Here is a 17,710-nt window from a genome sequence, read left to right as displayed (position 1 = left end):
CCTAAACTAGCAAGAGCCTGGATAGTTCTGTCTACAGAGGCTGACCTTTGATTTCTGGACTCTGTTCTTCATATTGCCGTCATCAACATGGTAAATATGAAAAGATTTTCTATTTCTAGCAGAAAGTGGACTGCTTCTCCTCTTTGTTTGCCATCACATAATGGAACTGAAACACTAAATTGGAGAAGAAACTGAGCACATGCTTGAAAACCAGTTATCTAAGAGTGAAACAGATATTGTTGCCTAATGTTGTCAGAAGGCCCATTGCATATACTTCCTTTAACTAGCATAAAGAATGTTAGTGTCTGCTGAAAGGAGTGGTCTTAATCTTATTGATTTACAAGAGAATTAGGGTTAATTCCTACCGTTATGCAGTGATATAAACTGAGATTTCTATTTTTTTAAGTTCAAAATTCTTTCAAAACTTGACATGATCTACTTTTGACACATACATCCCCCATGGGTAAGATGGATAAAATCTGAGCCCAGAGAAGGACAACCGACTCTCTCTCAGCCCTGGACACAGCAGTGGGCCTTTCTTTCTTTCCTGCCCTAAGGGCATCCTCATGGAAAAGTGGCATTAGGTAGCTGGTATTGAAAGTGACATTAAATGGAAGGAAATTGTTGTCTGATTTACTGTGTTGTTCATGTGCTACTGTACGCCCCCCTTTCTTTTCTTTTTGCTGCTCTACATCAGGCAGTAAAATGTATTGGGCTGGCTTTGGAGTCAGATGGCAACTCTGCCCCTTCCTCTAGCACACCATACATTTAAAGCAGCACCTCCCCCCCACAAAAGAATAATGGGAACTTCAATTTATCCCTCACCCCCCAGCACCCATAACAAACTACAGCTCCCAGGATTCTCTGGGTGAGTGGGTGTGCTTTAAATGTATGTTGTGTACATTGCCTAAGTAAAATGGTTAAAGTAGCACCTACCTAAGTGTAGTGTGTATGCAGCCTTACAAAATGCATCAATACCAGAAGGAAGCTGTGATATGGAGTCACCAGCCTTTTTGTGTCTATGGACACACTTGGAATTTTGAGAGGGTGCTGTGGGCAACATCCTCTTGTGGTTGTTTCTCTCCTCTCCTCCCCCCCCCATCAGTTTTCCTTTCTCTCCCCACCCCACCACATAAAGAGAAAGAGAGAGAGCGCATATGCACACACACTTTGCTTTTCCAAAGCTGAGGAAAAGTCAGCTCCGATCGAATTGCAATGGGTTATCTTGGATTTGTATACAGAGCCCTGCCCCCAAAACCACCATCAAACGAAAGCTCACCGTAAAAATCAGGTTTGGTGCTTGCCAGCAATGAAAAGCTTTTATGCGAGGCACAGGTCTTCCAAGATGTTTCACAAAATCACCAGCAAGAACACATATGTATGCAGGGGTGAGCTATGACTTGATGGCAGTTTTGAGGGAGTCCCTTGTAAAAACTATGATCCACCCCTTAGATCTACGTTTTTGTGCCATGGGGCTCTCTCCCCCTCTCTTTCTCCCTCTCTCTTGCCACCTCATGACATAAGGCGAAGTGAGGGCAGAAGGGCAGTGCTCAGCAGCTTCATGGGCCCCATGGAAAGTCCTCAATGGCATCTTTGGGTCCACTGGCATCACATTAGCAACCAGAACTTCCTAGGTTCTAATGGATCCTGTTCTTCCTAGCTTCATGCCCATAATTGGTACATCAAACAGCAAATTTTATCGCATTTAAGTCTGTTAAAACATTCATTTTGCGTTGATTATGCACACTCACCCAAAACTTTCTTGTTGCCGGCTAATGTCAGGTTTGCTGTTTCTCCAATTCTTAAATATTGGGATGACTGCAGATTTTTTAAACTGTACGTGTGGCATTCAATGAGGCATTGTCCAAATTAGAATACCGGTATATTGTAGATCTCAGTAGCTGCAGAGAACTGGCTCAGTTGGTACCTGGAAAGGGGTGGGGAACCCCTTTCAGCATAAGAATAAGCACACATGAGGTGGGATGGAGGTTAGAATTATCCACTTTTCCCCTGGCAAGTCTATTGACCATTTTAACACCTTTAGGATAAATCCAGCAGGTGGAGCTTTTCATGATATGCAGATACAACAATGAGGGGGAACTTCACCTGCTGAATATGTCTTCATATGAATTTTCAAAAGGTGGTGTTTGATAGTGGCTATAAACATGAGCTGGGGAGACTATTGTTAAAATCTCACCTTAATAGCAAACATTAGGTAGCCCCAGGAAGCCTCCAGCCCACATGTTCATTATGAGAGCTCTGGCATGGCTGACAAGATTGTCATAAAGATTACTGAGATTTTGGGCAGAAAACATTCTGAAATCTCTAAAAAAATGCAGTATACATGTTTCCTATTAATACTCTTACAAAACGCTACAGGGAAGATGGCAATATTGCTGCTAAAATGATCAGCAGTGAAATAGTTAGCCTCACAGACAGCTAAAATGGCATCTTTACTCAAAAGTTATACAAAGTATTTGTCAGCCAGCGATGGAATGTTGAGCTTCTGGATTCCACGATTCTTTCTTGGCTCTGTGAAAGGAGTGCCATTCTAACACAATGGCTCTCTTCTTTATACAAACTTTATAGACTTCCAAGGATTCTATATGGCTTCTTTTCTTAAAAGCTAGGTCGGTACTCCCTCATCCTGGTTGAAAATATAAGAGATTGTGAAATACAAACCAGGAAATGTTTGTTCAGAGAATTCAGAACACAATGTCCTTCAAATAAAATTCTCTTCAAATGTAGAAAACTTTTCAACAATGTAGGCCATTATTTTAATGGTGAGATTGATAGCTTTAATCACTCAGTCCTTGAAGTGAGCACATCTTTGAATAAAAGCCCATCTGGTGATCCCACACACATCGACCTCCAAAATCATAGTTTCCTTACTACTGGTGACTTTTACTCAAGGAAGGGCTAATTGTGTAAGAGAGTGAGGTAGCCCATAAAAGTTAACTATTTGTTGTCTGGCACAGGGAAGTGTGTGAATCTGCCTCCCAAAGTGCATTTGCCTGTCTTCTTGACCAAATTTTAATCAAAGTGTGGTTAAAAAGAATGGCCTCATAAGAATGATTTGTTCCCTGATTACACCACTGTCCATTCCTACTGTAAGGAATAGGAATATCAGTGTGGGAAGTTCCGAGGAGGCTCTCAGCCTCAAATGGGAAGTTACCAGACAGGATGTTATGCAGAAATTCTGCACTGGGTTGCTATTTATAGCCTTATCCACATGAAGCAATTTATGTTCCCGCTTAGCCATGCAAAAGCTCCATGACGTGCATCCTTATTATCCCCATTTTACAGGAAAAGTACAGTACTGAACCTTTAGAATTTACCTTGCAGACATCTGGATACCCAAGTTTCCCAAGTTTGTTGACATCTTTACACTGGCTATAGTGTGGCAACTTCTAGATGTTTCTGGAATAGAACTCGCATCAAATCCACTGGGCAAGGGATATTGGTTATAATATTGAAATGGCTGCGTGGGAAAAGTTGTGGAATGTAGATTTAAAATTCACAGCATGTTTTACAGCAGTCATAGGCAAACTCGGCCCTCCAGATGTTTTGGGACTACAATTCTCATCATCCCTGACCACTGGTCCTGTTAGCTAGGGATCATGGGAGTTGTAGTCCCAAAACATCTGGAGGGCTGAGTTTGCCTGTGCCTGTTTTACAGCATGTTACACATCGAAAGAAAACTTTATGAGTATTTAACTCCTAGTAGACTTGCAAAAATGTGTAAATCAAAATCAAATTCATGCTGGAAATGTAAAGAAAAGGAAGGTAATTTCTATCATATGTGGTGGTCCTGTAAAAGAACAAAAGTTTTCTGGGAAATGATTTATAATGAACTGAAGATAATGTTTAAGTTAACCTGACAGGTAAAAAGAAACCAAGAGGGGGGATTATTAAAGAAAGGGGAAAATTTGTAGAATATCTGAAAAGTTCTGTCATGCAAGTAAGTTCATTAGTAGGATTAATTTAAATCAAGCAGTTAAAAATATTACTAAGATAAAAGGAACAATAACTTTAAAATAGAGTAAATTGGAATATGCAGTGTTAAAAATCTAAAGTAGAAAAGGAACCACAAGGGGGGGGGAGAAGTAAAATATGGAATTGTATTCAAAATTTGTGTTTGCAAGGTGTGTATTTGTTATATTGTAAAAACTAGAAAATAACATTTATACATATATAAAAGAACTCTCATCAGCCCCTGCCAACCTGGCTAATTCTCATGAATGATAGGAGCTGCAGTCCAGCAACATTTGGAAGCCCTGCAGCCCTGCACTGCTTACCCCTTGTTTACAGTATCCATAAATATGCCCCCGCCCTCCCTACTGCTGGAGAGCGTTGTTCACACTGCTTGTTTTATTTCATATACAGTGGTACCTCAGGTTACAGATGCTTCAGGTTACAGACACCGCTAACCCAGAAATATTACCTCAGGTTAAGAACTTTGCTTCAGGATGAGAACAGAAATCATGCAGTGGCGGCACAGCAACAGCAGAAGGCCCCATTAGCTAAAGTGGTGCTTCAGGTTAAGAACAGTTTCAGGTTAAGAACAGACCTCCAGAACGAAATAAGTTCTTAACCCAAGGTACCACTGTACTGACATTTACATATTCTTTTTTGCAACTTATTACACAGTATGGCTTCATTAGAGAGGAACAGTCTACCAGGTGCAAGCCCCATTGCCTATATTCTTTTATCTTTCTGCATTTCCCCCAGATCAATACAACTCTGTTCCATCCCACCTTTTCTGTGAATGGGGATCAGCACAAAATGCTTATGTGATTATCTCCATTTACACCTAAGCTAAAACTTAAATCTTGTCAGGTCGACCCTGTGTCTACCAAATCACATATTAAAAAATGAAAATGCTTTTCAGAGGTATCTGCAGAGGAATCTTGATGCCTGATTTCTACATAGTTATTTTGCATCATCATATAATTACAGTAATTTGCACGTTTCCTGAGACTTGTAAGCGTCCTGATTTTTTATCAAGGCCTCAAGGCAAATTATTTGCATACTATGTAATTGTTTGTCTAAGAATTTTCAGCTTTCTAACAATTTCCCCAGCCTGGCAGTCCCAACGGAGTTTAATTTTGCAGTGTGGAGAATGGGTGAGTGAATAATGAATTTAGTAACAGTAGATTTGCAGCAGTGCAATAGCAACATAACACGGGATCATCGTGATCTCAGCAGAGGAAGAGACTTTAAGGAACGGTGGTCTGCCCCTGGACCTTGTCTGCTAGCATCTCTGTTCATTGTGATTACCACCAGGGCAAGTTTACATGATCTGTTGTATTACAATAACAAGGGTTCTTCTCCCTTGCCTCTGTTTTAGTTTATACACTTAAAAGGCTGAAGAAAGCCAAAATGTATTATATCTCATTTCTCTACCAAAGAGCGCCATTTCATTATTACAGCAACCCTGTAAGGTAGGAAATGCAAAAGATTAGTGTGTTGTGGAAGGCAAACCAGGGAGCCTTTTGACTTGTATTTCCAAGTCCAATACTCCCTTTAACTGGGAGTGGGCCTTCAGCTTCCACTATCCCTGACCACTGTCCTTGCAGGCTGGGACTGATGGGAGATGGAATTGGAGGATGTTTGGAGTGCCACAAGTTTGCCACTCTGCCTTCAGTGACCCCATCGATTCTCCCCTGCTATTCTTTACATCTGGACTGGAGCTCTCTTTCCAAAAGTGCCTTATACCCATCAACGCATGTGAAACAAAACAAACGTTGCTGCCGCATTTCTGCACCCTTTTCTTCTTCTTCCTCTGGTCTCAATCCTTTTGGACAGCTAGCTCTACAGTGGGGTTTCCCAAACTTGGGTCTCCAGCTATTTTTGGACTACAGTTCCCATCATCCCTGATCACTGGTCCTGCTAGCTAGGGATGATGGGAGCCCCAAAACAGCTGGAGACCCAAGTTTGAGAAACTCTACCAGTAAGGGCCCTTCTTATGCTACTTTGGTAAAATAAAATAAAAACTGGAGAAAGCAAACAGCAGTCCGAGAAGACTTTTGCTGAACGATCTCCCAGCCGAAGCCATGCATTTTTTTACACTTCCCTTAGATGCAAATCACGGTTCCTGGGTGGTGGTGGGAATAGTGGGGAAACCTATAAGCTCCCTGAAACAGGCTCGACTGAGAAAACCAAATCCATTGTTAGAACACGAGACTCTTAATCTCAGGGTTGTGGGTTCAAGCTCCACGTTGGATCAAAGATCCCTGCATTGCAGGGGGTGGACTAGATGACCCTCGTGGTCCCTTTCAACTACAGTTCTGTTGTTCTAAGAAAATGAGGGTGCACCTCTACAGGCACATACCTCCACATGTGGTGGGAATGCCCCCAAATCCAACTATTCTGGACAACAATCATACAAGAAATATGCAAAATAGCTAAGCAAGTATTAGAAGTCACCCCAGAACTGGCCCTACTAAATATCTTCCAAGAGAATAATGCCCGCTCATATCATAAAGAGCTCATAACCCACCTACTCTCAGCAGCCAGAAACATCATAGCCAGACACTGGAAAGACCTGTCAGGAGTAAGCATGGACCAATGGTACCAAATAGTATGGGAAACAGGCTTATTAGAAAAACTAACCAATAAACTGAAACTGACATGGGGCAAATAGAAGAAGACGCCTTCACCCCAGTATGGCTCCCCTTTATCACATACACAGCCCAACAAGACAACAACAAGAATCCACCAACAGTATATGAATCAATATGGTTAACCTTATTCAAAAATGCTCACCCCCCCACTCAAACATGAAAACAAAGTTGACCACAGCCAATCACAAACAACCACACCCTAGGCCAACCCCAACCTCTCTCACCACCAAAGGAACACAAGCTAATAGTAAGATGCTGACACAAAACCCCACACATACATTAAGTAGAATAGAAGCATCGCCACCCCACTCCCACTCACCATGGCCCCCTCCACCTCTTTCCCCCTTTTCTTCCTAATGTAACACTAATGTCTCGACAAATTATTATTATTATTATTATTATTTATTATTATTATTATTATTATTATTTAGTTATTTATACCCCGCCCATCTGGCTGGATTTCCCCAGCCACTCTGGGCGGCTTCCAACAAAACATTAAAATACAATAATTCATCAAATATTAAAAGCTTTCCTAAACAGGGCTGCCTTCAGATGTCTTCTAAAAGTGAGATAGTTGTTTATTTCCTTGACATCTGGTGGGAGGGCGTTCCACAGGGCAGGCGCCACTACCAAGAAGGCCCAGTGCCTGGTTCCCTGTAACTTCGCTTCTCACAGTTAGGGAACCACCAGAAGGCCCTTGGCGTTGGACCTCAGTGTCCGGGCGGAACGATGGGAGTGGAGATGCTCCTTCAGGTATACAGGACCAAGGCCGTTTAGGGCTTTAAAGGTCAGCACCAACACTTTGAATTGTGCTCGGAAACGTACTGGGAGCCAATGTAGGTCTTTCAAAACTGGTGTTATGTGGTCTCGGTGGCCGCTCCCAGTCACCAGTCTGGCTGCTGCGTTTTGGATTAGTTGTAGTTTCCGGGTCACCTTCAAAGGTAGCCCCACGTAGAGTGCATTGCAGTAGTCCAAGCGGGAGATAACCAGAGCATGCACCACTCTGGCGAGACAGTCTGCAGGCAGGTAGGGTCCATAGCTGTCAACTTTCCCCCTTTTTTAAGGGAAATCCCCTTATTCCGAATAGGATTCCTCGCAAGAAAAGGGAAAAGTTGACAGCTATGGTAGGGTCTCAGTTGCGTACCAAATGAAACTGATATGGAGAAAATGTCACTTGAAAAAAGAGACATTGCACATACTTTTGTAAACCAAGAAACCTTCAATAAAAAATATGTTAAAAGCAAACCAAGGAGGGTGTGCGACGATGTCTCTTTAAGAGCGATTTCTGCCCAGGTAAAAGTGGGCGGCGCCTCTGCTCCCGTCCCCTCCCCTCTTGCCTCCCCTCCGCGTATGTCGCGGCGGATTAGCAGCTGCGGCCAGCTCAGCGCCTGAGGATCAGACACACACACGGGGGGCGGGGGAGAGACAGATTTAGCTTCGCGGGAGGAAGGGATGTGAGCGTGCGTGGTGTGTGTCCCTCCCAGCCTTTGCACGGATGAAACTCGCGCGTCCCTGCTAGCGATCGGGGCGAGGAGGAGGAAGAGGAACCTTCCCTCCGGGCTGGGACTCCACTTCCTGGAGAAGCCCTCCTCCCCGCGCGGAGTTTCGGCGGGGATCCCGGCTTCACCTGGAGAGAACAGCAGAAGGAGGAGGAGCCACAGCAACACCTGTCCAAAATGAAGGACCGGCTGGAGCAACTGAAGTCGGTGAGTGAGGAGCCTCCTTTCCTTCTCCTCCTCGCAGGGTGTAATGCTGGGCTCCATTGAGCGCCGCCGAGCTTACTCCCGAGTAAACAGGGAGGGGATCGGGCTTCGGGAAGGAAAGGGCGAAGAAGCCCCACCAGGGGGGCTAAAGGAACGAGGCCAGGTCTATTTTGAAGATGGGGGGGGGGGTCTGTATAGTGAGGGATCCTGTGTAGTGGGTACAGCGTTGGACTTTGACCCAGATTCAGATCCCCATTTGCCCATGAGATTCACTGGGTGACCTTGGGCCAGTCACAGTTTTTAAGCCTAGCCTACCTCTCGGGGTTGTTGTGGGGATTAAAATGGAGAGAGGGGTTAGCCGGTTTGTGACCCTATAATAAATGGTTCGTGGAGGAGCCATATGTGCTTCCTTGAGTTCCTTGGAGGAAATGCAGGATATAAATGTAGCTCACCACGATATAATTCAGCTGCACCTGCTGTCCCACCCCTTGCTGGTTGTATTCCCCACAAGCAGAAGTAGGTTGAGTGGATCTGCTGCCCACACTGTGGGAGCAGAAATGCTTAAACTTATTTTGAAGTAAAAATGAAGTTTTTCAAAAGTGTGTGGGGGGGTGAGGTTTGGTGGGGAGAGAGGAGGCTTACAGTCCAACAGCAGCAGCAGGTTGTAAGCTTTACCTGATAGAGGGACCAGAAAAGTGAATTTGCTTCCACCTGACAGCAGAAGCAAAGGGTTGTGAGACTAGGCACTGTTGTAAATGCTACACAACAGCAAATATGTTTATTGCAGCTTGCACAGGCACAGCGGCACATTTGGGAGCTACAGCAAGTGTCAAATCCTTGGCACATGTACTTGTAAGGTGGGGCAGATGAATATGCATTTGTGTGTGCACAGTTTCGATGTGCGTGTTAAAAACAAACAACAGAGCAATGAGAAAAGCTGGCTGGGAGGCAGTGGGAAAGGAGTCGTTTCCTGAAGAGAATTAATGGAGGGGCAGATTTGAGAAGATGATTCTTGGAAGGAGTTGAGGGTCTCCTTTTCCTCACCTCCCCCCACATGTTGCATGAAGAAAACTGGAGTTAGTCACTTCCTCCTTTTGGTTTCCCTCCATGTGACAATCCTCTCTCTCTTTCCCCACCCATGCGCACAGACTTTCCACTAAAACATGTGCCCCAGGACATGGCTGTGCAAGATGTCTTGAAAGGGATCGGCACTTTGGGCTTCGGTACTAAATTCATATAACCTGAAACATAACCCTCAGGGACTTATAGCTGCTATGGAGGAGCCCTTATTAGAAAAAGAGTGTTCCTCCATTCATACTTTTGGGTCACTGTAGACAGAACATAATGCACATTCTCTCAGAACGTGACTTTTTCTTAGATGAGTAAGCCAGTTTCCTAAATTAACCTTTCAGCTGTATATATAATACACAAAGCTAGCTTGCAATGAGAGTTTCGCTACGATTCTCGTAAAGTGCACAATCCTTGCAGAGTTACTTGTACGTGTGAAGGGGCTGCACATAGTGTGATCTTAACAAGGTGGGACCCTCAGCGCAGGTTAATTTCTCACAGATTTTATTGCCAGAAGGTGTTAACTAGTTCAATGTGTGCCAGGCTAAGTAAAGGCCTAGACATGCGCCTCCTTTCAAAGCTGATGGAAAGGCCTGGTTCAAAACCCGTTGTTTTCTCTTACACCATGTAAATGATAATAATGGAAAGGGGCATGTTATGTTTGTGCTTCTTTTGGGTGCAGAGTTTGATTCTATTTCATCTCCCACTTTCCAGCGCAACAAGAGCTCCTTGCCTGTTGGGACTAACCGGTTGCCTAATTTTCGAGGAAGGATGCTGTGGAAATTGTGGCTGTGCCACTATGCCCCCTCTCCTTGCTCTTGCAGAGTTATGAAATGTAGAGCTTAGCCAGAAAGAAGGATGGCAAGATGCCAAAAGTGGACTAGTGACTAGTAGAGAGAGAGAGGTGCTCAGCTCTACCTGGAGAAACACTGCCAGTGCCCCTGAATTTGAAATGTACGAAGGGCTGGCTGCTGCAGTTTGGTCATGAGAAAATGGTGTTTGCCCATATTCTACAAACTCATGTCAGATTCATTTTTCATTTTTATTTTAAGCCAGAAAAAGAGGTTTGAGGGATTGTGACAAGTTCAGTTGAAATATTGCCAAAGCTTGTAATGCAAAAGTCATTCAACCACATAAATCTTCTGATGGGTATATATACTGTGTCCCCCTTGAATGAGGAATAACTCCTAGATACATCTTGCCCATTTTTCTGTAAACTATTCCAATCTGGTGGAGGGAAGTAGCAAGTGGCACCAAAAGTTACTTTGTTTATTTATTGTTTCATAAAATTTATATATTGCCAGACGGTATACAATATATTGCTAGATTGTTTCATAAAATTTATATATTGCTAGACTGTAAAAAATAAAATAAAAAATACCTCAAAGTGGTTTACAAATAGGTTCTGCTTATAAGCAGGCAGTAATGATTTCACACTTCATATGACCTGGGATTGAGCTGTGGCCGTGAGATTGGAGATAAGTGGCAGCAGACAGAACCGGGAAGAGAGAAACTCAGTTGGGAAGATAAGACTGAGAATCCAGTGAGGGGAATTATGGCAAGAGTCTTCAATGGGTGGGGCTGGTCCTAGCTTGGGACCTTTGTTATGCCTCCGATAAGAGAGAATATAGCACGCTTATCTGGCTTATTTTTCCAGTTCAAGTGACACAGGTTAAATAGAAATGTCAAACAGATGAAGTCAAACTTCAGGTTTCACAGGCATACCTTGCTTTCCACACACACACACACACACACACACACACACACACACCAACACTGTTGAGGGGCAGTAGCACTGCTGAGCTGAAATATCTGAACGACTTTGAAACTGAACTAGAACTTGTCTAATGCTAGAAACTAATACCAGGCTGCAACATAAGGAAATGAGGGGCCTGTGGCCTTGTCATATCAGAAGAGATGTCACTACCCTTTTCTGTTGCGAATTCCAGAACAATAACTATGCAAGTCTATTCTGACAAAACCAATGAAGGGCAGGAGTCTTGGGATATCAGAAAGGATAACATAGCTACTGTTTTTGGTGGGTGCAAGTCCAGAGGTGCAACAGATTCATATACAATACAGAGAAGGCAGCAGGGGGCAGGAACCTTGAGAGAGATTGCAAGCCTGTGGCATCTGTATGTGAAATTCAAACTGATATAAAACAGTCTATTACCAGTGGTAGTAATTGGTATGCTATTTCCCAGCTCTGCTATGGTAACATAATGTCCATAATGGGACAAAAACCCATGGTCTTGATGAAGACCTAAATCAGTGGAATCAAATTTGCTGATGAACCTTGGCAGATCAGTTTCATGCTGGTGCTTTCTGCTGTCTTCCTTTGTACCATTGTTTTCAAATAATGGTGACTTCTGAGTCAGCATCAAAACGTCCTGCAGTAAAATATTCCTCTGTTTTTGAGTTTTAAAATATATTGAGTTGTTTAATACCAGGGTTGTGCGCATTCATTCTTTTGTGTAAATTCGTCCTGTTCGTCCTATGTAGACCATATAAAGGCATTGTTGGCACTTGTTCCACCCTCCAGCATATTATGCCATCACCTACTAACAAAGCCCTTCTGCTGTGCCACAATAAATCTATTCCTGTATGAGGTGCCACGAGAGCCCTTGGAGGCTGTTAACTGTGAAGTATCCCTGCTTGTAAAATAGGAATAAAATTTGTATCAAGAGGGGAGTTCTCTGGCTTGTGTGTGCTCTTCGTTAATTAAAAAAAAAGTGCACTGAAGCAACCTGGATTCTGTAACTTGCGCAAATTATGCAAACTTGCACCTATTATCTCAGTTTGCATAATTTTTTATGCTTCTGCAAGTCAAGGGGGAATGCAGTGAACTCTGCAATGTACTGACGCCCCATTCCCTGGCTGCTAACAGAACCTTTTCCCGGCTTTTGAAAACTTTACTGGACATTACTCTCACACACGCACACGCACAAAGTGTTACTTAAAGATGAAAAACATTCTTTTAAAAAAGAAAGGGAAAAGCTGACATTGTCAGGATGCTGAATTATCTTCTTTTTTCTGTGTGAATGGAATTGGGGGAGATGACACAACCTTGACAGTAATCTCTGGATTTCCGGGAGTGTAGGTTTCTGTTCTTGGTCTGTGATTGCTCCAGGCTGGGAAGTAGCAATCCTATGAACCAGAGAGAACTGAGTTTTCATTCCTTACTTTAGAACAAGTCCTCCTTGCTTTAACTCAGAGAGAAGTGGTGGTGAATGTTATGCTCTTTTTCTATTTCATTGGAAGACAGGTTTTTAAAGGTGAACTTAAGCATCAACCAGTTTGTCAATAATACAATAGAAGAAATACTGCTATGACGACAGATCCCCCTTGAAAGGTGCCAGGTAGTCAGTAAGGAAAGGCTCTGTAATAGAAACTTCCTTTTTTATCAATGACATCATTATGGCTTTGGACTGGGGATAACAGAATGAGCTGCAAAACTGCTTTTACTCTTTTCTCTGTGTTATGCTATATATAAAGAGACAGAAGATGCCTTTTCCCATCTGGGCCAGTCTGTTAGATTTCTTACCTGCAGAGCTAGAGCTTTGAAGTGAGATCTTTGTCAATAAGTTGTGCTCCTGGGCCTCAGTTTCCATTGCCAATACTGGATGCGTGTGTGGTTATTAGGCTGTTAGAACAAAGTCAGATTTAATACATCTCTGACTGGTTGTCTTTCCTAATCCAGATAGGCTCTGCCAGAGAACCGGATATTAAGTTTTGCTTTATTATTACATTTCTATACTAAAGCTCTTTTTGCCCCTACTCTAAAAACCAAGAGGGCTTCCCTAGCTCTGTCATGGTTTTCCCTGGAATGATATGTTCATTTCTGAGAGATATGGCGTTGTTTCCGATTTTCAGTTGGAATCAAATGTTGCAGCAGCTGCTTCTCGTGCCTCTTTTCCTGCCATGTGTATGTTTTTAAATAAAAATCATTGTATGCTATGGCCCAGTTCTGAAAGAATGAAGTGGTTTTCTTTATGGAGATCTGAGCAATTGCTAGGGACCTCACCCACCAAAAAAACCTCTCTTGTTTGTGTCTATTGTGACCAAGTTGGGAAATGCAGAGTATAGGCCTGCATTTGCTATATTCTAGTGTAAATCTAAGGTGGGTTTTTTGGAACTGGTGGGTCACAAAGGTTATATAATAATTTCCCAGTATTTTTTAAGGGGAGGTATTCCTTTAAGGCCCACCTCTCCTTCGAAAGACCGGATGTGACCTTGTCCCTAGGGAAGTGAGGTCTGTGAGGTGATTCACCTGCATTTCGCCTAACTAGAGCAGGGTTACTCTTCCTTGTTCCATGACTTTTGGGACAGTGTGGGCTGCCCCCTTCCCCATCTTTAAGGAAAGAGCCGTGTTTCCCACCTGTGAGAGAGACTTGGTTGTTTCTCTGCCCATGATTCAAAAGAAATGGGGGCAGGGCAAAGGGAGCAAAGGAGAGGGAGTGACAGGGATTTAGTCAGGATTATAAAGCCATCAGCCAGGGCCAGAGGAGATAAAACGCTTGGGAGAGAGAAGGGGATTAATTTTATTTTTATTCCTCAGCAGACTCAAGTCCCAAACGGACAGGGGGAGATCTTAACCGAGGGGAGGAGGAGCGTTTCCAGAGAACAGCTTGCAGATCCTTTTCCTGAAGGAAGAGCTCTTCCCAGGAGGCGGATGTGTTGAGGAGGGACTCTCAGCACGTAGGTTCTCCCTGTTAGAGACATAAGCCCTATTCAAGAGCTGTGCTCACAGGTAAAACCTACATACCCAAGTGGGGGACAAGCCTCTGAATCTCGCCCTCCCCACCATTACCTTCCTGTTCATGGAGGGCAAAGGTCTCAAGTGGGATTTTGGCTACCTTCAACATCATATCTAGCTTCCTCTCCCCACCCCCAAATCGTCAGAACTGTAGTTTACCCCTCACAGAGCTACAAATCCCCAAACCCTTAGCAAACGACAGTTTCCAGGATTTTTCATGGGAAAGCCATGCACTTTGAATGTGCCGTGTGAATGTGCCAGTAGTGTGCTGCATGACCAGGTTTTTGGGAAGTAGGCAAGGCTTCCTGCATCAGAGCTTTCACCTCCTCAAGTTGGAAGGTGACAAGTCCGGCAACAGGGAAGCAGAGCTTGGTGGGATCAATTTTACACACAAGCAGAATGCCTGAATAGGGTCTTGGCTGCATTTCATTCTGGCTTGGTAATGGCCTAGTTCAGCTGTGGGCAACTGTAGTAGAAGCTGTCCCTTGAAAGTTCCCCATATGGCAGCTTTTGACTGTGGTCAATCTATGTGTGTGTCGACTTGTTCTGTGATGCTCACCCAGTGCCACAAATTTTATTGCGCTCCAGTGGGGCTATAGCATAGCCAAAGCAGGAGAAGAATAAACCAGAACATTTGTGGTGTTAAAAAGCCATGGAGTTTCTGCAGAAAGTTACGGGATAAGCGCACTGATTTGGAATGAAGGAGGGTAAGCACCCCCAAAACTTTTGCAGGCTCAAACAGTATTGCAGTTGGAATCACATGTGACTGCTCTGATAGCATCATGTGTACAAATGATTATAAATATGACATATAAGGGGGTCTTAAGTTCCCTTCGTAAAGTGTGCTGTGCTTTTTGTCCCATTGTGAGAGCTGACAACTCTCCTCTAATAGCAAGTAAAAAGAATCAATGGACATAGCAGCTATAATGATATTATTGCAGATGTTGTGGTTTAGGGCTTTTGCTGGCTTTATTAAATCCTAAAATCATGAGGATCTTGGCTTTTATTTGAAAAGAAACAAAACTCCCAAGCTTATATTTGCATGCATGGAGAAAGATTGCCACTCGGAATGTAATTGGTTCAAAAGAGCTGTGTTCAGTGTTTATCTCAATTTGCAGCTATTTAGTATAATTATTTTTACATGCTAATATCATGGTTCATAACTTTTGAATATGTGGGGTTGATAGTCCTTTGGATCTGTTCGTTAAAAGCATCTAGGTCCCAAAGTGGGAAGTAGAGTGTGTGTGTGTGTGTGATCTTTAGGGTGACTTTGTGACCTGTGTATGCTTTCTCTCTCCTCTGTAGGCTTGCCAACTTCAACAAAAAACGGCATCAACAAATCCTAGCCTCTGGTAAACTGTTCTAACCTGCCCCACCTATCTTGGTGGTTGTTTCCTTTAAGGAAATCAGAGAAGCTCTTCACCTCTGATCATCAGTACTTGTTTGTCCCTCTTATCCTTTTGTTCTTCTAAAACTCATGTTGTCCACTGAGAACACTGCGGTCCATCTGTGGCACCAGTGGCTTCTGTTCTATTCCATGAATTTCCAACTCTATTCTGTCCCAGGTTTGCTGCATGAAGACCCTCTGACAAGTCACACCCACACCATACATTTACCCCCCTCAAAGGAATAATGGGAACTGTAATTAACCCCCCACAGATCTCCCATTCCCAGCACCCTGAACAAACTACAGTTCCCAGGATTCTTTGGGGGAAGCTGTGTGCTTGAATTGTGAATTATTTCCATTGTTGATCAAGCATATTAGTTTCACAGAAAGCTATAGAATATATTTTTTTTAAATGCCAGCATGAATTAAGGAACTTGGGACTTACAGTTCTTAAGAGATCATGGTCACATTACTTCATACATTTAAAACACTATTATACCACTGGGAACTGTAGTTTAATAGTGCTGACCTAACACAGCCACAATTCCTAGCACCCTGAAAACAAGCCAGGCTTTCCATGACTGTTAAAGTGTTTTAAATATATGGTGTGGATCTGACCCTTTTCTCATAGAAGATACACTACTCTCTGTCTCTCAAACAAGAAGTTCCAGAGTTTTTATTATATGGAATGACAATGTTCCTTTAAGTCATAGAGTGGTCTGTGTTAGATAAAACTCTGGGAAAGCTGTGTTTCAGCTTATACAAAACTTTTAAACATACTTTGAAAATCATTTTTAGAACAGTTTATATGCTAATTTTAAAAAAGTTTTTAAAAGTTAACTAGTGGAAGCTGACAGCTAAAAAGCCAACTACTGAGACGTTAGCTGTTTCTTTAACTTTCCAGCTAATTATGGTACCAGCTAAAGTTCTATGGCTGATTGGAAAGATGACTGAAGTCCTAGCCTTACTCACCTGGGAGTCAGCTTCACTTACTTTAATAGGACTTACTTCTGCGTAGACATGGTTAAGATTCTGCTGCCCTTCCCTCTGAGCTAAGTTGAACTTGTTCTCTGCTAAGTGTGGCTTGGCTTGCAGCCTTAGTTGTTTTTAAATGTTGTAAGTATTTGAACTTGTGGCTCCAGAAGCATGCCTTATAAAGTTTAAAGCAAAAATAATAGCTGTTCTTACATGTCCAGGCAAATGACTGTTTGGATGGGCAAGTGCCCTGCCCTTTAGAACAAAGGAAAAATTGTGGGATAGCCCACATGGTACCTTCCAGATGTTGTGAACTACATCCCTGACCATTGGCCATGCTGGCAGGAGCTGGTGGAAGTTGGAAGCCAACGACATCTGGATGGCCACAGGTTCTCCATTCTGGCCTTAGGCCTTACACTGAACTGAAGGGCTTCATTTCTTTGGCTAGCAAACAGAAGTGACTTTAGGGAAGGCACTACTTTAGTATTTCTTCATTTCTTTTCTCTAGAATTTCTCCTTTTTGAATTTGAATGGCAGAACAAAGGCAGCCTCAGCCAAAGGGGAAGCCCTGAGTCAGAAGGATAGGCTGTCGCTTCTTAGGAAAAGACATTTTGTTTTTGTGTACATATAGCAGATGTCTGCCCTACCCTTCAGCAAGAGCTTTCAGGGCAGCTCGCGGCCAAGTGAAGCCAATTAAAAGAGTAAAGCAGCACGGCAGCCAAACCTACAAACTGAAACAGTAGCAGAAGAAAAATGTGTAAGCTGACATTTAAAAAGGTCTGGGAGGATAAAAAGGTCTCTGCCTAACACTGACAAGACCTAAGACTAAATGCCAGGCAATGCTTGTGTTCCAAAGCTGGGGTACTACAGCCAGCTGCCTCACCTTGGAAGGCAAGGGCTCCGATGGTGGTTAACAAACAGGCAGATAAAGGTAAAGGTAAAGGTACCCCTGACCGTACGGGCCAGTCTTGACAGACTCTGGGGTTGTGCGCCCATCTCACTCAAGAGGCCGGGGGCCAGCGCTGTCCGCAGACACTTCCGGGTCACGTGGCCAGCGTGACAAAGCTGCATCTGGCGAGCCAGCACAGCACATGGAAACGCCGTTTACCTTCCCGCCAGTAAGCGGTCCCTATTTATCTACTTGCACCCGGGGGTGCTTTCGAACTGCTAGGTTGGCAGGCGCTGGGACCGAACG

General features: G+C 43.4%; 1 protein-coding gene across 1 annotated transcript in view; it reads left to right on the top strand.

Moving 5' to 3' along the window:
• Positions 1 to 7,956: 7,956 nt before the first annotated feature.
• Positions 7,957 to 17,710, top strand: part of STX3 (syntaxin 3) — a 41,032-nt gene continuing 31,278 nt past the window's right edge. Inside the window, 1 exon segment of the mRNA XM_053397800.1 lies at positions 7,957 to 8,332. Coding sequence (XP_053253775.1) covers positions 8,303 to 8,332 — 30 coding nt within the window. The 5' untranslated portion in view covers positions 7,957 to 8,302.

This window comes from Podarcis raffonei, chromosome 1 (genome assembly GCF_027172205.1).
Source record: "Podarcis raffonei isolate rPodRaf1 chromosome 1, rPodRaf1.pri, whole genome shotgun sequence".
Taxonomy (NCBI): Eukaryota; Metazoa; Chordata; class Lepidosauria; order Squamata; family Lacertidae; genus Podarcis; species Podarcis raffonei.
Note: the sequence above shows the minus strand (reverse complement) of the source record. Positions and strands in the feature narration are given on the sequence as shown.